Source organism: Acomys minous (genome assembly GCF_964271855.1).
Source record: "Acomys minous genome assembly, chromosome: 1".
Classification (NCBI taxonomy): Eukaryota; Metazoa; Chordata; class Mammalia; order Rodentia; family Muridae; genus Acomys; species Acomys minous.
In genome coordinates, this window is record NC_140483.1 from 149,656,536 (window position 1) to 149,677,740 (window position 21,205).

The 21,205-nt window shown below is 42.7% G+C and overlaps 1 protein-coding gene across 8 annotated transcripts in view; it reads left to right on the forward strand.

The window, feature by feature from the left end:
- ZNF462 (zinc finger protein 462) overlaps positions 1-21,205 on the forward strand; it is a 139,512-nt gene that overhangs the window by 37,502 nt on the left and 80,805 nt on the right. For all 8 annotated transcript variants that reach the window (XM_084783100.1, XM_084783103.1, XM_084783104.1 and 5 more), the window contains exon 2: positions 20,796-21,045. In XM_084783100.1, the coding sequence (XP_084639226.1) occupies positions 20,826-21,045 (220 nt within the window). In that variant the 5' untranslated portion in view covers positions 20,796-20,825. The remainder of the gene's footprint in view (positions 1-20,795; positions 21,046-21,205) is intronic.

Consider the following 21,205-nt stretch of genomic DNA (forward strand, 5'->3'; position numbering starts at 1 on the left):
AGGAGAAGTAAAGATTTTGGAAGGCAGCAGCTAGATGCTTGGGGTCCTCAGCTATGGTGACCAGAGCTTTGCCTACATTGAGCCCTGGCCATCAGTGACCTCATTCGTAATTTAATATGTGACTCTTGTAAGGACTGAGTGTCTTGAGTGATTCTGCAGAAATAAACTGTCACTAGTTCTTTTCAGCCCCTGATGATTCCTGTCCTCCAAATACACTAGTCTCCTGGAATTTGGTCATGTTTTATGAGTGAAAGTTCTGTTTTGTGAGGACACCCTTTGTCTGAAATGCCATGGCTGGAGGCAGGAGCCGTATAAGCAGCAGAGAGATAGAGGAAAAGGAGCACAGAGGTAGAAACATATCATTAAGGCCCACACTGCCAAATGTGTCTCCAGGCTTTAGACAAGGGTGGCATTGAAAGGAGGGAGGGACATGGTTTGTCCTTGAGAACAGGGAACAAGGCCTCAGAAAGGCTTTACTGATCTGCCCTGGAATAGCCTCCAGCCACTAGGCCTCTGATTCATGACCAGATGGGACCCGGTCTTGCTGCTCCACTCTGTCCCCACCCTCCACATCCCCTCCAGACACACAAAAACACAGCCTGTCAGTTTTAATGTGCTAGGAGCCTTCCCCAGCACTTATGTATCTTTAGAAAGAAGTTCCCTTGAAACCAAAGTTCATGTTTAGTGTTTTTTTTTCTTCCTTTTATCCTTAAGTGGATTTAACATTTATCCTTAAGCCTACGACCAAACTCTAGCACTCATTTCCACACAATGGAGGAACAGAAGGTTCTAGAGAGCAGCTAGACCTGGGTTTCAACAGCTTGCATGATGCTGTGTGGAAAATGTTTGTGAGAGTCAGGATGAGCTTTTGGGGTACTAGGAAAGTCACTGTGTGTGGGGGGAAGGTACTCAACTGAAAATAACTTTGCCCTATTAGGGGCATCTTGTGGTGGTTTTGGGAGACCAGTAGAAGTAATGATGGGTTATTATTCCTGGCTCAGATATAGATCGCTCCTGGCCTCTGGTGAGTAGATAGCATCTGAGTCCTCAGGGCTCAGGGAACCCTCAAATGAAGTGATCTGGCAGTGCTGCAATTGAGAGGCTCTGCTCCAAACTGAGTCTGCAAACTGATGGTGCTGGGGCAACTGCTGAGGGCAGAGAGTTACAGGTGTCCAGCCAGGGTCGGGAGTTATTTAAAGGAAAATGTGGGCTTTGATGGAGCGTACCTCAATAAATGGTGCTTTAGGAAGGGGTTGAAGTCAGACTATCCGATCGTTCTTCCTAAGAAGGTTGCTCCTGACCCCGGCAGTTAGAAAAAAACAGGTGTGGAAGACTGGAGTCCAAGGAGCAAAAAAGCCATTTGTTATAAAAAAGAAAAAGTTTGCCGGGCGTGGTGGCGCATGCCTTAAATCCCAGCACTTGGGAGGCAGAGGCAGGCGGATTGCTGTGGGTTCGAGGCCAGCCTGGTCTACAAAAGTGAGTCCAGGACAGCCAAGGTTACACAGAGAAACCCTGTCTGGAAAAACCAAAAAATTAACAACAACAACAACAACAACAATAATAATAAAGTGCATGGCCGTTTTAATTAAGTCTTTGCTTATGCCAGAGAACGATGCTAACTAAGGTTCTTTCTCTAGATCATTTTATTTTATTTTATTTTGGTTTTTTGTACAACAGCCCTGTGACACATGGGTCATGGGTCTCTTTACATAACAGAGATTTGGAGAACTTCCAGTTTATAGCTTATGAGGTGAGGTCTGAGGCAAGGGTTCTCAGTCTACACTCAGGGACGTCTAGGTGGAGCAGTAAGGTCCTTAGTCAGTCTGAGATGGGAAAGAGGAGTGTATGGAAGGGTAAAGGAGGGCAGTGCCTAGAGGTTCAGGCAAAGACCCATTGAAGACGGATGCCTCTTTCAAAATCAGACAGCGCCCAGCGGAAGGCAGACTTAGCTCTGTAAACATCTGGATTACTGGGTGAATCTGCAGAGACACCAATTGAAGGCTATGCAAAGCCAATTTGAAGGAAAATTCTCATTTACACTGTTCTAGGCAAGAGAAAAACAAATGGGCTGTGAGTGCCTGGCCAGTGTTCCTCCTACTGCTTTAAATCTCTTTAAGATGGAACTAGAAGGAAGCTGCTTCTTCTAAGGAAATTAAAGGCTTTTTAAATGGATGGTAGTGACCCTTTGTCAGAGAGGAGGCTAAACAGGTATTCACTGAAAATCTTCCCCAGGTCCTAAGGCTAGGGTGGTAAAATCCAGGCCTACAGATTCTCTGAGATAAAGCTGCCCTTAAGGACTGGGAGGCGCAAGTAGCCAAAGGAATGCAAGGTGACTGTGGGAGGAGAAACTTGAAACAAGGAGTTGAGATTCCAACCAGTCTTCTTACCAAATGTAAACAGTTCTTCAACTCATTTCGCAGAAGTGTCATTTCCTGGGACTAAATCTAGGTAATCATCCCTGCCCCCAGGGCCCCTTGCTCCCCCTCCCCACTTAACATTCTGTTTTCTTTTCTTTGGGGGTGGTTGGGGAGGGTTGGTTTTTGTTGTTGTTTGGTTGGGTGGTTTTTGAGACAGGGTTTCTCTGTGTCGTGCTGGCTGTTCTGGACTCACTTCATAGATCAGGGGTGGCTTCGAACTCCCAAAGAGTCACCTACCTCTGCCTGAGTTTAAAGGTGTGTAGCACCATGGCCAGCTTTTGGCTGTTTTCATATACAAATGTATTGGCCAGCATTTCCACAACATGCAGCCCAGCTGAGGCTGAATTCTTATCTGGTTCCTTTCATCTGTTTTTTCTTTTCTTTCTTTCTTTTTTTCCCCCTGGAGAATGGATCCCCGGAGCCCTCAATAACCTCAAAAATCTCTGCTTAGCAAGACGTTGACCCATCTGCTTCCCTAGTTCTGGCATAGGCCACCATAGTCTGATCACTTGTCTGGATTTTGACCTGAAATTTTCAAGTTTTAGCAGTAACAGGTTTTCTACCGTAGTTATTAAGTGTGGTGCTGAGTTTACCTCCATGTTTCAAGTGTCGTCAGCTTTTTCTGTATTGATGAGTCTGCTTTTTGTCTTTTCATGATTTCAGATAGCTTTGGTGGACTGACTGTATTGAAACACTAGCCTCTTTATTATGGTATCTTTATCCTATGTCATTATGGAACGGTCGTCCTTTAATGCATACCCAGATATTCTTTTGAATGTTTGCCTCAGTATTTGGAAGAAGCACTGGCTGGCCTTTTGTTGTTGTTGTTGTTTGTTTGTTTTGTTTTTTCTAATTTGTTTTTTAAATTAATTTATTCATATTACATCTCAATGGTTATCCCATCCCTTGTATCCTCCCATTCCTCCCTCCCTCCCATTTTCCCCTCACTCCCCTCCCCTATGACTGTCCCTGAGGGGGACCTCCTCCCCTTGTATATGCTCATAGGGTATCAAGTCTCTTCTTGGTAGCCTGCTGTCCTTCCTCAGAGTGCCACCAGGTCTCCATTGTTGTTTTTGAAGGTGGAGTCTCACTATAAAGGGCCAGCCGGCCGGAAATTCACTATGTAGATGAGACTAGCCTCAAACCTCCAGGATCCACCCGCCTACCTCTGCTAGGGCTGCTGACCTGGGGCCGCCATACCTGGTCCTTATCTAGCCACCATTGTCACTTGAAACTTTGAGTTTTGAGGGCTGTGTTAAAGTGGTCAGGATCTTGGCAGGAGGCTAACCAGTTTGAAAAGAATCTGGTTTAGTGATTTCTTAATCTTAAAAAGTTTCTTAAGCCTTGTTGCATAAACGTTTCAGTTGTTCCTAGTATTCGTGTGTGTGTGTGTGTGTGTGTGTGTGTGTGTGTGTGTGTGTGTGTGTGTGTCTGTGTCATCGACAGGAGATTGGCAGAAGTAGGGTGTCCCTTTGTCAATTAATTTAGGTAATCTCTGAGCTTCCAGACAATTATTTATTATATTAGATCAACAAGTTGCTACAAGTTAAACATTATAACTTAAAGTGATAAAGCACTTTGCATTTGTACTTTTAACCCTAGTCTTCTGTCTTTATGCTTTGTTCTGCCCCTTTATTTTTAATTAGCCTATCCTTTGTTTTAATTTAATTTTATTTAGTTTTATGTGTGTGTGTGTTTACATGATGCACTTATTAAGTCTTGGTAATAGTTGATTTTTGGTATTTTGTATTTTAGACAGGGTCTCACTCACTACATAGCCCTGGTTGGCCTCTAACTTGCAGCGGTCCCTGCATCTGCTGGGATAGGTGTACACCAGCACACCTGGTTAGGATTTTGATTTCTGATGCCCACCTCCACCTCAGGCCCCCTTCCTTTTTACATGCTAAGTAATTGGGACATTTAATAATAGTTTTGCTTTAAGAAATGTTACTTCTTCTTTTTAAACTTATTTTCATATTACGAGACAAAGTCTTATGTAGCTAAGGAAAATCTTGAATTCCCAAACCTAATCCTAGGTTCTGGGAGTGTCTGCCACTAAATCTGTTTATGTGGTACTGGGGATTGAATCCAGGGCTTCGTGTATCCTAGGCATGTATGCACCCTATCAACTGAGCTCCACCCCCAGGCTTGTTACATATCAATTTATACTTTGATGCAACTACAAAACGTCCTCTAAGTAACTTTTTTTTTTTGCCAAGTTCCACATTTAGATGTGTACCCTTTTAAAAATTACAGTCTGCTGTTCAGATTTTGTGATTATCTGAGAAATTATTCAGTAGAATATTAAAAACAAAATTCCCCGGGTGCTTGGAAATCTGCCTCTTTTCCCCCTAGCTTTACTGCACTGCAAATAGAAACGACAGACTCTCGTCTCTATTTGCAATTTATTATCTCTCAATTTGGGCATTAAGGACTTTCAGAAGCCTCCATGGGCACTTGGAAACCTCTGTAAATATCCAATAGATACTCGAAGAACAAAAAAGTACATTTTCTAATTCTAGGATCTAAAATTTGAAATGTAACTCAATTTTTTAGTGCAATTAATTATATCCTTAGTTGTCTTTCTAGATTAAGTCTATTAAGTACTTATGCCTATTTCTTGTATCTGTTGCTGTTGTTTTGGTGTCTATTTGGTGCTGTTAGGTGGCACAAACATTCATTCTAAGTTCATTTCTATTCATTATAAATCTTCATTGTGGGATGTGCTCTTAACACTATGAAGTGTTTGTCTTTATCGTCCAGAGAGGTCCTTTCTTGAATTTACCCTTGAGTAATACTACTGAGGGCCTCTACTTATTTTATTTTGCTTGGTATTCTTCTTGATGCATGCCATTACATTTGGCTATGTATGTGTTCTATAAGTAAAACACAACTAAAGATTTAGATTCATCGATTCTGGGACATTTTCCAAAGGTGGGGTGACCCAGTTCACACACAACGGTAGATAGAACATGTACACTTGAACCTCACTAGTCATCTGCATCCTCTTTCATATATCTGTTGTGTCTCCTTTGTCTTCCGTGTTTACAGTACCATCCACTCTGTCTTTGATTTCTTCCTTCTGGTAACTGAAAGTTATGTATTCATTTTTATTTCACTATTAATTAAAATTACTTTTATTTACTGCATCTACATTTCAATTTGAAGTTTGCTGTAATTGCTTGTTTATTTTACTTTTCTTCTTCCTCTTCCTCTTCCTCTTCCTCTTCCTCTTCCTCTTCCTCTTCTTCTTCTTCTTCTTCTTCTTCTTCTTCTTCTTCTTCTTCTTCTTCTTCTTCTTCTTCCTCTTCTTCTTCTCAATGCCAGGACTTCAGTACCCCAGGCTGACCTCAAAATTCCTGCATAGTGGCGAATGAACCTGATCTTCTGATTCTACATCATACGCAGTGTGGGGAACCAAACGTAGGGTTTCCTGCATGCCAGGCAAGCACTCTACCAACAGTGCCATGGCTTTATCCCTTTTTGTAGTTTTATTAACTTTACTATCAGGTCCTTTACAATTTTTTATTTTAATTTTTTTCCAGCCAGGGTTTCTCTGTGCCATCTTGGCTGTCCTGGTTTCAGCTACTTATTTATGCAATGCTATGTATGAATTGAGGATATTCAGCCAACCGAGGTGTGGTGGTACACGCCTTTAATCCAGCATTCCGGAAAGGAGAGGCAGGTGGATAGCTGTGAGTTCAAGGCCAGCTTGATCTGCACAATGAGTCCAGGACAGCCAAGGATACACAGCGAAACCCTATCTAAAAAAATTGGAGAGAGAGAAAGAGAGAATATTCAGCCAAGTATAGTTAACCTCTTCACTCCTCCTTGCTATTTTGTAAAATATTTGGGAATTATATTTTTTGCCTTGTGTACATTTTGGTGGTTATTATGAGGTCACTTATTACTATAACCATTCACCTAAAAGGTTATATTTTGTTTGCAAGTATTAAGTCATCTCATTGTAGTCAAAAGTGGACTCAGTGCACACGGCTTCTACTGACTTGAGAATTCCCTCTTGACATCTTGATTTTGAATTTCATTTGTTTGCGTGTACCATATATCACTGAGTAATCTTTTATCTCATTTCTAACCATGTGTTTACTTGTGGGTATGTGCACATGAGTGCAAGGGGCCCAGGAGGTCAGGGAGATCAGGTCCCTAGGGTGCCTGTGGGTGTTTGTGTGTTGGGAACCCAGCTCTGGCCCTTGCAAGAGCAAGCTGAGCCATTTCTGCCATCCCTTGAGTAGCTCCTTGGAAGGAGTTATTAATGAGTGTGATTTTGTTTTCTGTTCTAACTTTTATCACTTTTGTACGTGATTGGGACTTTAGTTGAGGACTGACTACTCGGGTCGTAATTCTCTTTTCTTTTGTTTTTTGTTTTTTGAGACAGGGTTTCTCTGTGTAGCCTTGACTGTCCTGGACTCACTTTGTAGACCAGGCTGGCCTCGAACTCACAGCGATCCGCCTGCCTCTGTAATTCTCTTTCTTAAGCCTGGGTAGACACCGCTTCTCTGTTGGCCATTGTTAAACCCCTCTGTGCACAACGGCAAGGCCACTTAGCATTTCTGGTGTGTGTCCCAATGCCACTAGTGTTTCTTGCTCACCCTTTGAAATCCTGCTCAGCATGTCTCAATTCTGACGAGTTTCTATTACTCTTTCCGGGAACATCAGCCTCTCTGCCATCTTGACTATTTTCTACCCCAGACCTGAGCGCGTTTTGTCTTGCTTCGCTGTCGCCTTCCAGCATACTTTCATCTGTGTATTGCATCTCTGCGCTCAGCCTTTATCTGTCATCTTTCCTACCTGCTTTCATCTGCTCGTCCCTTTCCTCTGCCTTTCGTGCAGTGTTTTTTCCACATCATCAACTTTGTTTTTGGTTTGTGGATTGTTCCTCTTCTAACTTTAATATATTTATTAGTTCTACAGTGGTATTATTTGTGTCATCAGTTTCTTTCTTCAACTGCCAGCTCCCTTTCATCTCATTGCGATGTCTTATCATCCCATCTTTGATCTCATCCTCCATCGGCTCTCTGTTAATTGCTGTATATAAGTTTCTTGTGTGTCCTGTTCTTTCCGACGAGATTGCTCATTGGTCTTTTCCTTGCCATTTCTTCCTCATCACGCTCCCTCAGTATGCTTTCCCCAAATTGACTGAGATATAACTATTAGAACTTTTAAAAGATCCTTCTCTCACTCCTAAATTTTGTGGGTAATAAAATCTCCTTAAATGCAGCTCAGTCCTCCTCTAAATCTGAGGCTGGAGCTGGACATTTGGTTTTTTCTGGAGTCCTTAAGCAGTCTAAGCAATCCTGGTTGTGTTTTGGGCAGGGAATGGCTAATGAATTGTCTCTAACCTCTGATTTTAAAGTTCAAGCCTCTTTCCCATTCTTTTTATATTTTTTCTTATTCAAGCCTTCACTTGAAGCAGCAATGCCCTGCTCCCCACCCCCCCTCCCACTAGGCTGGATTAAGGCATAGACTCTTCTAATGAAGAATTTCTAAACACCTTTGTGTTTTCTACAATTTTCCTTTGACAGTTTAGCTTTGCATTGCAGTGTTAGTTAAAAACAACAACAACAACAACAAAACCCCACTTGTCTTGTGGAGATGTCTTATTCATCACAAAAGCTTTTCTTATGGAAGATTATAAATTCCTGGAGGCTTTATTCAATTCTTAGAGATACTCTGATTCCCCCCACCCCACCCCCACCCTCCCATGGGTTTCCATGTCTTACTTTAGAAATGCCAAGGGCACCATGTCATGGACCATTCTAAAGCTTGTAAGGAGCACAAACTGCATCTCTCATATCATCCATTCTTTTAAGGATAAGAGTTGTCCTTAGAAGATGCTTCATCAACCCTTATGCTGGATCTGCAAAGAAGTTAAAAACTGGCCAGCATTGATCTTCTTACCTGATCTTTAGAACTGTATAATTAATATTCACTTAATCGATCGCATTTGTCTTTTGACTTTTCCTGGGATTAGTGTAAAGAAACGCCCATTTGCTGCAAATAGGAAAGACTTTGTCAAAGCAAAACAAGTCCAGCTGAGGGAACCAATGTCTTTATTGAGGGACAGTTACAGGAACTTGAGTGAATCAAAGTCTCCTTAATCACTGGAATGCCACCCTAAGACAACCTCTTTCCTCCTTCTAAGCACCCCTTAAAACCCTGCGAAGTTGGAGGTCAGAGGAAGTGGCAGGTAAAGTCTCTGGGGAGGGTCTGGTGTAATCACCTTTCCCTGTAGAGAATGTTAACACCCACTTCTCATTTCCATAGACCTAGCCGTTGCTACATTGTCTTGCTAAATTTGTTGTGCTGGAGAACGTGAATGGCCTGGCTGTGGGGATTTTCCCTGGCCCAAAGAATTCCTCCAGGTCACCCCGGAAATCTCTGCTCCTTGGTGGCTTGGTCATGTTATGCCCCGCGGGTCTTGGAGTATTATATATGCTTTGAAAGTAGGATTGCTGTGCAGCAGAGAATGGGGTTGCTCCGAGGTCTAGGCCTCCGCCTCAACTGCAGAGGAAAGTGGAACGCAATCTTACAACTGGGCATTGTAGAATCTGAGAACGCACAACAGGTCAATGCTCACCTACAGGGTTTCTGGTTCAAGCCTACGGTGCTACCTGAGAATTTGCATTCCTATTAGTTCAGTTCCTGCAGCTGTTCCCCAGACCAGCTTTTGAGAGCCACCATTTTAAGGGATGGGAATTAATTACTTCAAACCTCAAAAAGTAGGTAAAAAAATATTATATGTAGATGTCTCAGATTTCTTGAAGGTATTTAACTTTTTAGAAAATCTTTGAAAATCTTATCCCCTAGTAATTAAGGTAGATAGGTCAAAGAATAAAGGATAAAGGTAAACTGGGGTTGGTGACACATCTGTAATTCCAGCACCTGCGAAGGTGGCAGAATGACTGCTGTGAGTTCAAGCTCAGTGTGGGCTATAGAGTGCATACCTAGATAGTCATAGGTTCATATAGCCCGACCCTGTCACAATAAAAACAAGAACACCAAACCTTAAACTAGAAAGAGGGATAAGATAAGTTAATATGTTAGTCAATTTGGAAAAATAATTCTACTGATTGGAGGTGGTACATGCCTTTAATCCTAGCATTCAGGAGACAGAGGCAGGCTGATTTGAGTTTGAGGCTAGCCTGGTATACAGACTGAGTTCCAGTACAGCCAGGGCTACACAGAGAAATCTTGCCTCGAAGGAGGAGGAGGAGGAGGAGGAGGAGGAGGAGGAGGAGGAGGAGGAGGAGGAGGAGGAGGAGAATTATTATTGACGGTGCAGTGAGTTTGAGGAGAAAATGTGTGCTTTGTTTGGCAGTGTTATCAGCTATGCTATGGTCTGAATTGCTCAGTGGGTAGGCCACTGGGAAGCTGGCTTCCTTGCCAGGTGTTCTGACTGCTCTTCTGCTTTCTGCCTTCCATGGAACTGACCCTGATATTTCCAGATGTCCCTAAGGCTCTTTCAGCCAAGCTCTTCAGTGACTTCAGTTAACAGAGCACATTTTCCATAAGAAATGAAACGATGTTTCTCACAGGGTGGACTTGGCAGCTGGAAAACTCCCCGGAACCTTGCTCTGCTTCCATGAACTTGGAGTCTGAGGGAAGATAATTCAGTGTTACAGCTCTCTCTCCTCTATTCATACCTTTGTCAGCAACTTTCAGACTCTCGAATGCACTTTGCAAAAGTCTGAACACACCGCCGGCATGCCTAAGATGCTCCTGGAATACTTACCACCTTTTGCACCTTTCCTCTTCTCTTGAGTTTGAATTCCAAGCAGAGGGGACACTGGAGTGACAATGGAATCTGCCTCCTGGGGGAGAAACACATCTTCCTACTGAGAAGACCTGGAAATGCATAAACATGGCCTTGAAGTGGGAATAGCTGTTAATAAACTGCATGTCCTTACTACTGATTTCCTTCCTCAAGTTGTGGATTACAAAAGTCCCTACCCCCAAGCCCCCTTTCACAGAAGTCTGGGACATGCTACTTTTCTTAGGACTTCAGTTTATTTTCTAAAAGATAAAGATGTAGGAGCAGGTTGGGCTACCTCGTCTTAATATTTCTTGTCTACTAAAGGTGATAAGTCTACTACATCAATCAGCTTTTAAAGTAGATTCTTCAGGGAGGTTCAGATCATACATTGCTTTAGTTCAGGAGGAGAAACTGCTCCTACATGAATGTGCTATGTTTCCCTCCCTAAAAACATGGTTTCCATATGCAAGGGGGTGAGATGCTCTTCTGGATTCCAAAAAACACTTTGTAGATGAACATAAGAGTAGTTTTTTGGATGGAAAGTGATTGTGTGGTCTCCAGAGTAGCTATGGGTAAGTCTATGAGCTTAAGGGTGGCACAAGGCTACTAGAGACACATCTCTAATAAGAGGCTCCAGAGTTCCTAGTCTGTCTGATGTGACTTCATTAGCTTTCTTGGCTGAGGTGTTTTTACCTATCATCTATGTGTCATCTATCTATTCACCTATCCATCCGTCATCTAGTTTTAGTTACCTTACTTTGAGTTTGTAGTACTGTTAATTTTTCTCTTGGAAAGTAGGCATGCATATAGTCATTCATTCACACCCATCAGAGCCAGACCTGGCCAGGATCCAGAGATATAAGAACAAAAAAGGAAAGAATTATTTGTTATTTGAAGGGTGATTTTTGATGGTGTCCTATCACCTTGAAAGAAGGTCTGTATCGAGTTTTCCATAGAAATTTTGGTTTGAGACCATATACTTGCTCATTTCTAGTATTATTGGTCCTTTACCAAATTCAGATCATCAACAGTGCAAGGATCTTAGCACCAGGGAAGGGTAGAATAGTCATGGGCCTCTATCTTGGATTTTTCGTGGAAGATTTTTGGAGAAGTCACCAAAATCAGGAAAAGGGCTGCTAGGATCAATTGGACCTCAGTGTCTTACATCTTGAAACTGGGAGAGAAGTTGTTAGTTACCCAGATGAACTAGCCGTGACCCCAGGAAGGTCTTGAAAGGGGAAGACTAAAAATAACCTGGGAAATGGTTTCCACTCTCAACAAGGACATGGTTTCCACTCTCAATACAGACACTACAGATCAGATAATTCTTTCTTCTGGGTCCTATTATGTACACATCTAGTGGCGTTAGCAACATCCTGAGCTCTGCCTACTGGATGCCAGGAGCACCCCCATGGGTTGTGTTATTAAAACTATATGCAGACATTGTTAGATCCTTATGTTGGCGATGATAAGAGCAGAATTCCTCTAGTTGGTGTCACTGCTTTGTGACGTGGGTTTGCAGAATCTAACGGCCAGTCAGTCATCTTGTTGTGTGTTAGACTCCTGTCAGTTGGAAGTTCTGATTTACTCATTCCATCATTTCAGTTCAGCTTACATTTGCTGTGTATCTGTACTCAGTAACTGTCCCCAGGACTGAAGATAACGATGTGAACTAGACAGATGCGCAAAACAAGCGTAGACCTGTTCTCAGTTGGTTTGCTTGTTAAGGAAGAAAGCCACTTGAAAGACTTTGTTCCAGGTGTGTGTTCTAGTGGGGCCGAAAAGCCGGGATCATGCCAGAAATGAAGGGAATAATGAAACATGAGAGAAACTGAGCGTGTACAGTTGTGGCAAGAGAGCATCATGGTGGATGGTCATGACTAACATTAGATGGGGTTGTCAGGAAAAGACCCTTGGAAGACAGAGGCTTTGAGCACAGATGGCATGGAAGGAAAGCAGCCACAGGGAAATGATAAAAAGTCATCAGCAAAGTGGCTTTTCCAATATGATAGAGAAATTGTGTAAAACATGTCTCTTGTGCAAAAAGGTTGAATATCATGATCTAATCTCTTCTTTAAGCAAAATGATCAAAGTAAGGGCCTCAAAAGACTTGTTCAAGGTAAAGATGGCAGGCAGGGACATCACACTACTACCACTTTCTGGGTTTATTGTCCTGAGAACAATTGTTTAATTGGCTAGATAGGCATTTCTGCAGGCATCTCTCTCTCTCTCCCTCTCCCTCTCCCTCTCCTTCTCCCTCTCCCTCTCTCTCTCTCTCTCTCTCTCTCTCTCTCTCTCTCTTTCTCTCTCTCCCTACTATCTATCTATCTTATGGCTCAATACTGAATAAGTCAGAATACCTAAGTTCTTTGGACAGAAGTGGGTTTTATCTTTAACGATTTTTGGCATGTGGGGTGTGACCAAGTGTCTGAGCACCTTAGTGTTGAAGTCCATGCAGATGTGTTGACAGGCAAATGTCTAAGCTTTCTGTGTAGTGCTTGGGGGACAGAAGTTTCTCAGAGCAGACTGATGGTGAAAATATAGTGAGAATTGTAACGGAATAAACATTCCTTAGATGTTGAAAACAACCTCTCAGTGGATGAGGGAACAGCTCGTTGGTAGAATGCTTGTTTTCCAGGCACAAAATCCTAGGTTTTGGAAGTCAAAAGAATGGTGGTCCACAAGTATAATTGTAGCACTAGGGAGGTGGAGGCAGGAGGGTCAAAACTTAAAGCTCATCCTCATGTAGGTAGTGTAGTGAGTTTAAGAACAACCTGAGACCCTTTCTCCAAACAAATAAATAAATAATTCTCAAATCTCTCACATTTTAGGTACTCACAATCTCATGTAAATACCTACTATGGTTTTTAGGGTAAAGCCTGCTAATTTGATAAGGAAGAAATGCAGTCTACTGAAGGGCTCTGAGAAACCAAGAGAAGATCAGTATATAAACCATCCTATAATGCCTTGAACAAGAGCTGAACCTTGTTTGTGGACCATGGAGACCTGTTTGCCTTTCCGTAAGGTGTGCTGCTTAGCCTTTTCTTTCCTGCATCTCTGAGCAGCCATGGTTTGCCACGCTTCATGTAGTTCTGTAAAAGACAGCAGACAGAAAGAGTCAATGTGTCATGGCTTAACACTTTCAAGTAGACAGGACAGTTCTCAGGCGAAGAGAGTAACTAGTTTGATATATATATATAATTTTTTTTTTTTGTCTAATGGTGTTTTGCCTCAATGTATGTCATGTGAGAGTGCCAGAAGCTCTGGAACTGGAGTTACAGACAGATGTGAGCTGCCATGTAGATGCTGGGAATTGAACCTGTGTCCTCTGAAACAGCCAGTGCTCTTATCTACTGATCCATCTCTCCAGCCACCGAAACTTGTATTTACACACACACACACACACACACACACACACACAGTTTTATCTATGCAACTCTATTCAACCCATTAATCATCTTCTTTCCACCCCTCATCCTCAATACTCCTCTCAGGCTCTGTCTAGTTGAGATAAACTTTACTTTCCACATATAGGGAAAAAAATGTGGTCTTTATCATTCATGGCCCTTTGTTCCACTTGTGTCACACATGAACTCATCTAAATTTTTGAGCAAACAGTGAGTGGACAAATCTCCTAAGAGATTAGATTGAGAGCATGGGCCTTCCCCAAATAAAAGTTCTTCAGACAAAACTTTCTTAAATACTCCACAGTTCAGCAGCCATTCAGCATTGTTGCCTTTGAATAATAATAGATACACATTGGGGCAGTTTCTGATTTGTTCATTGGAATTTGAATGGAGAGTTTATGTCATTGTGTGTCACTCACTGGGTCTTAGGAGCCAGGAGTAGTTTGGGATGTCGGCGAACATCTGTGTCCAATTGGGTTGATAAGCCCATGAGGCAAGAGGCAATGCAAATTTTTGGTCTTTCCCGACGTCGAAGATGCCTTTCACTGCAGGTTCTGCTTACGCTGCATCTTAATCAAGTCTATAATGAAGACCCAGCAGCATATCTGCAACTTCCCTTTAATTTTACAATTTTTATAATGAGAGTCCTTGTAGTGTGGAAAGTGCCTGTAGAAACCCAGCCAGCATTCTGAAGAGTCTATAAAGGAACACGGCGGCGATTTCCTGTCTCTGCCATTTGGGTAAGATTTGGCTCTGGAAGAGAGAAATCAGTTCTCTCTTGTTTGAAATGCAAGGGTAAGAATGGCTTCAACGATTTCAAAGAACTTTCCTGTGGGTCCATGGAATTTCAGGGAGTCCTTCTGGCCATATCACTTCTAATTGTATTTATTTGACGCCAAGAATGTTGTCCCATTATTTGAAAGAATAGGATGACTCAGGCTCTGACTTTTTTTTCCCCCCGCCGGTTGCATATTGAGAATTTTACTGTGGGAGAGGCATCTCCATTTTGATTCTAAGCCACATCTCAAGAAAACGGTCTGGACACGTCTCAGAATTAAGAGTTATCTGGTGAACTAGAGGCTTGCCTCCATAGACAATGAAGTCTAAAGCTCCTGAGATACCACTCAGCTTCCTCCCTTTCTTTTCTTGTCCTTTCTCTCTTTTTATCTTCTTGTTCAGAGCACAGGCTTCCTTTTCTAAGGACAGGAGTGTTGGCAGACGGCCTATTGGCTAGTTGGCCTCAATTAGCCTTATATCATTACAAAGGAATCACGAATCCTCCATCAGGTCTATGGTACCTTTCTGTAGGAGACATTCACTACCTGCTTTCATAGCAGGTTACTTACCCAGAATCAATTCTTGCATGCATAGCCGACAGTTTTAGCCCCTTTAATTACATCTTGTGATGCTCGTCTCATTTTAATGATGACCTCCATAGGCATTTGCTGGGAAATACTCCGGCATGCTCTATAACAACTGAAAACTTGTTCAGCAGAGCAATCCTAAAACAAGAGATAATGTGGAAGCTCCATGCTTGTCTAGAAGGTGACCAGGTCTTTAGGCCACAGAGTGCTGGCTTTAGACTTTTGTGCTTGTGTACAAAGTCCTGCCGATAGACAAGACTGGTCATGTACCCCAGAGGCTGCATGCATTGGCAGGATTTGGACTCATGGCATTTCCTGCTACTTTTTAAATTCAGTTTCATATCAGGGGTTACATATGTGAGTGCAAATTAATCCTTTCTCCTCTGAAAAATTGCTTTTGAAGAAACAGCTGTGTCTCCCTTCTGAATTCCTTAATTATTTATCCTTCCTGATAAGTTAAACCTTTCGTTAATGTGGTGAATTGCCAAGAGCACACAGAACTGCTTAGATCATGTAGCAAACTGTATAAACATTTGATAGGACATTTGAACACACCACATGCTGAGCCACGATCTATACTACTACCAAATGCTGTGGGATCAATGAAGGTAGCCAGGAGTTGGAATCCTTTGTTGTTATTTTCTTAACTAACGCAGTAACGGTACATACACCAGCTGTACAGACTGAGAGCAAGACTGTCCTAGGTCTTGCTGAACTTGGAGATATAGATCTCTGTCAGAGATCAAGTTAAACCAACAAAAGTTTCTAGTTCACATACGCATACTCATATATATTGCATGCTTATATAATCTACATTTATATTTGTAATTGCATCCTTTCACTGCTGTTTCTGGTATACCACTTCAAATTCCCAATTAAGTACTGCTGAGAAAGAGTCCTTAAATGGTTTTAAAATAAGAGTAACTTTCACTTTGGCCACGACAAGAGCGAATGATTAATAAAGATACAAAACACCCCTCTTTGCCAAGAATAACAACACTGAATTTACAAGTTTATCAGTATTTGACTTCTGCATCTTATTCTTAGGTTCTGGGCTTGTTACTAGAAATAACAGCCTAATTCATCTCATAACCTGTTGACCTCATTGTATGAATAGCCTCTGACCTGTAAATACAATTTTTCAGGATGGTGGTTAGATTGCTGATTTTGTGTTTTTTCTGGTCAGACTGTTGTAATGTTTATGCGTTCATTCTGTTATCCATCTTCCCCTTGGATAATTCGTATTTCTACTAAAAGGAAAGTTAGAAAAGCAAGAAGACCAAGTAGCATGTGCTAACTCAAGCCCTTCATTAGAATTGTGACTGAGGAGATCTGGGGAGGTCAGTGTCTTAGAAATGAAAGTAGGTTTCTGGAGTGGACAGAAGAAAAGCACCTTTTGGTATATCTGGATCTGGTTCTCAAAGGCTTTGAAGGTTATAATTAGTTGCAACTTAATCACATGGCTGTGGGGCATCACAGCTTCTTTTCTGATCTGCAGCCCTGTGGCCAGAGGACAGATTAGACAGGCAGGGCCTGGGTGTGTTTGTTTGCTCACTTCCTAAAGACAGTTGGACTTTGACTCAGGACCACCTTAGGCTCTTGGCTAGCAAGCTAGAAGAGAAGTGTTTGCCAAGCTGACCTGGACAAGGGTTGAAAGTGGCAGCCTTGTAAGAAGGCTGCGAAGCAGCAAGGACACTTCCCCCTTTGCAGGGACACGTGAGCTTGCAAGGATACACAGTGAAGATGTGTTTTGACAACTTTCTCCTCCCCAGAAGGAAACCCGAGGCCCAATGGGCCCTGAAGTTCCTTGCACTTGCAAGTGCACACACTTGCACAGTGTGTGGCCAACAGAATCAATGCAAATTGATGTTGTGGTTGAGAAAGGGCAGGCTGTGTCCATGCTGTGCCTTTCCTCATTACAGTGTAGTTTCAGGTCTCAGCCATAGACTCTGGACACTGAGTGTGTCCTCAAGACATTGCTAAACACAGACAACGGGCTTGGAAGTTGCTCATCCAAACACCACACTTTGGACTCATAGACTCTAAGTTCTCCGTGAAGAAGCCATTCATTAAACAGAGTTTGAGGGAGAGTTTAGGATAGTTTAAGGGTTTCCTGTTCACTTAAGGTCATAGCATTAGAAGTGGAGCTATCTGAAAGAAGAAGCGCATTAGGCCTTGAGGGGCCTGGAGCTATGGCCCTGGGCGGGGCAGGTTGTAGAACATGAAGATGTCTGTTTGGCTTATATATTGCTCTCCTGGCCTTAAAGAGAACATTTCTTTGCACCTAGTTCACAAACTTCCATCCCTCTTCTTGATTGGGCTAGTTTGTTAAGTGAGAAAAAGCTTGTTAATCTCATAATCACGGGCATTATTAAATGAGGTAAATATGAGAGCGAGGCTTCCCACTTTAAATTTTACAGCAGACACTCTTTGCCCTAGCCTCCTACAGCTGTGGCTCTTCTGAGTCAATGAAGTAGTCGAAGGTACAGGCTTTCGTACCTCATCTTCTTCTCATGTTGTTGGCTTCTTAAGGATTCCACCCTCCTCCTTTCTGATTGATGGATGAACGGGTCATGGCCACATCCAGTTTGCTTAGTGGTGATTCTTTCCTCCTCCTCCGCCTCCTTCTCCTCCTCCTCCTCCTTCTCCTCCTCCTTCTCCTCCTCCTCCTCCTTCTCCTCCTCCTCCTCCTCCTTCTCCTCCTCTTCCCCCTCCTGCGCCTGCTCTTTGCCTGTGTGTACTTCGACAGTCTCATAAATATATCAAGTTTCTCAGCTTGTTTGTGCCATGCCAGCATTTTCTGTTTTCTTCTTCTGTCAGCATCTTCAGGAGAGCCATGTACACAAAGACAAAATGGCTTTCAAAGTAGGCTACCTTCGCATTTCAGTGTTGGTGCAGACATCCGACTGCAAGCCACTCAGCTGTACCTGCTGGCAGTTGTATCAGCTGCCTGAAGATTAACCTCTTCGAAGGCTCTGGGCTATTTTTGAGGTCAAGATTGCAACAACATTAAAGCTAGAACCCATTAGAAAATCACTTTCATCATCTCTTCTTTTTCCAAATCAGTGGCTCTTTTTTCCCCCCCTTCTGATCTCATAACCCTTTAATCTCCTTTGTAGCAGAACAAGGAGACTGTTAGTGTTTGCATCCTTGATAGATAACAGCTTCAGAAGACACCAAGATATTACAGAAGTGTCTGGAGAAAACATCATCTCTAGGTGGACTGCCTTAATGCCCTTCTCTCCTTGTGCAAGCATGGACCTTTTTTTTTTTTAATTTAATTTAATTTTATTTTATTTTTGTGAACGTTGTGTGCAAACCAGGCTCAAAGTCTCCAAGAGAGACACAGCAGAAAGCCTTTTGTTGCATTATTTCTAAAGGGTTGAAGTTTTGAAGGGAAGGGATTTTGTTTTCCTCTGAGCTACACAATGGAGCTTTCACAGAACCTCTTTTAAAAGGAATAGCTACAGCCTTTGTGTCGAAGGGTGTGTCTTTTGGCAGGGTCTGCTGATGCAGACAGACTGGCTGGTGATTAACAAAGGTCATTAGACTTTGGAATCTGGCTTGCAGCCTCAGATGGTATGTCTTCTGTGTGTGGAAGGACGACTCCCAAGAAGCCAAGGCGTTCTGGAGGTCCCCTCTCCAGGACACCCCCAAATCCTGCTGCAGAACAGGATCTGGTCCAGGGACGTCCTGGTCTAACCAGTGCTCTGCTGGGACTAGCGAACCAGCCTATCAATCATGGAATAAAAGAACCTTTGGAGATCTTGGTGAATGACATTTGAGGAGGAGAAAGGTGCTGCTTTTCGGGGAAGAACTGAAAACAGTTAATTCTTTGTTGGGAAGAGAAGAGCTTAGGAGGAGCCCAGCCTGCCCTTGTAGCGTTCGCTTGTGATTGTCAGCCTAGCAGAATCCAAGAGAAGCCATGTTGTGCACGGAGGAGAGGCTCTGAGCTAAAATGGCTGCTCCTCCAGCTCAGAGGACTAGGGCAGCTTAGTGAGGCTTAGAGCTCCAGTGACGCAGAAGCTCCTATCTCCTGAAAGTGTGAGCAACGCGTTCAGCAGAGCTGTGGCTTGCTTGGCTGAGATGAAAGGACTAAGCTTGGGGGGATGGGGCGTGCGCATTGGATGATCTGCTTTTTTTTTTTTTTTTTTCCTGTGAAGTGTTCTAAATGCAGGAGTCGTCTGCACCATGGAAAAATTTGTTTTCAGGTCTAATGGACTGTGCGAAAGGAGAAGTGGGGTGGGGCACAGTGACTGCTGTAATTTGATCCAGAGCTGATAGCAACCTCTTCCACACAATTTGGGCTGGTGCTGGGACATCGGAAGCTTGTGTATCTGGAATATTGAGACTTAGTTAGCTGAAAGGACTCTGGTGCCCAGTTCAATGTTTATTGAAACAGGATAAATTGCTGGGAGAAGAGGAGGTGAGATATAGCTGTGTCTCACTCCACAAAGCTCTCTCCAGAGCTGGGCTTGGCCAGAACGTATTTTAGCAGGCTACCAGCAAGAGCAGTCTTTCATAGAAAATCCTTACACCCTGCTCCTCGTATTCCACTGACACATTAGGACGGGACTTTGTTCCTCCAGCAGAAATCACACATCTTTTATAAGAGGGGCATAGACAATTGCATCGTACAAAGATCTGTCTGGCAGCAACTTGAGTTCTTAGACACTTGGTTCTAGATTGCAGTGGCCTAGTAGGGTTGTGGGGTGCTTCATGGAGTAACTTACAAATGGTAACTGGGTATCTCCTTGCAGGGTATATAGGGAGCTAGGGAGGGCCACACCTTCCCAGTGTGCTCTTGACTTCTTCCTCATGGTGACACCCTGCTTTGAGCTAGCAGGAAGCTTTTCATAGATTTCAGTCACACGGTGAATTACAGAGCAAGGCAGATGGGCCATGCTTTGCTTTATTCTACACCAGGCTCATAGGTTGATTTTTTTTTTCCCTACAGTTTTGCATCCAAGCATGCATTTCACGCTTGTAAAAGAGATAAGTGGGAAAAGGGAAAGCCCTCACTCAGAAGGCCTTCTTCACAACTACTAGATTCTCTGGTCTCAATGTAAATCGACAGGCCCAGGTACAATCTTAAACCAGAGCCTGTATTGTCATCTAAAGTTGCTTGCTTGAAAATCTCATGAGAAATATTTTATGACCTAATTAGACTGGAGAGCTGTTAGGTTTTAATTGGTAGGTAGTAAAAGAGCAAATAACCACTTACTTCATGGAGAAAAAAAAAAGCTATGCTTTTTGGGGAAAGAAGGAAAGATACGAACCCCAGTATCAATAAAGATATTAAAATAATAAAAGCAACACTAAAAGCTGGAGCCATTTCCAAGAGCCAATCCTATTCTACCATTGGGTGTTAAAGCACTAATGCAATAGTACGGGAATGGATTTTAAAAATGAGATTTCCCTGCCCTTTGCTGGGGACTAATGTCCTCCTTCCTTCTAAGAAGACTCTAGTTTAAAAAGGAAGAAGTCCAAAAAGAAATCAGAATCAATATTAAGTTACCTAGAATTCTGAATGTAGTGGAGAAACCCAACAAATGCACAAACTTTTGAAGTATTAATGTTTCCTTGACAGATGGCATTTGAAGATCTATCAAACCAGAAAACATTTATCCATGTTCTTTCCTTTGAAGTTAGGAAGTCAAGGACTTTGTCTCTATTCTATCCGATTGCCTTTCTTTGGCCAGTGTTCGAGTTGGCAAGGAGGACCAGGAGAAATGTACTGATGTTGGGGTTTATTCCATTAGCGGATCTGTAGCCGCTCAGGGTTTGTGGGGAGCACATCCCTCATGGTGCTTTGTTCTGACTTCTGCCTCAGGTTCCTGATGTGAGAGGGTAGCCCCTGACCATGGAGGTGCTTCAGTGCGATGGCTGTGACTTCCGGGCCCCGTCTTACGAAGATCTCAAGGCACACATCCAGGATGTCCATACAGCGTTCTTGCAGCCGACTGATGTTGCCGAGGACAATGATGATGAGCCACTCTCTGGGTCCGTGAATGCTGGTAATCAGACAGAGGTGGAGTTTTCTTCTATAAAGGATGAGTTTGTGATTGCAGAGGATTTATCAGGTAATTCTACACTAAACTCACTTGTCTGATAAAGCTTAATCTCTTGATATTATTGTTATTGTTATTGTTGTTGTTGTTGTTGTTATTATTATTATTATTATTATTATTATTATTATTATTATATCACTGACCATAGTTCTTATGTGTGGCTGTTGTACTC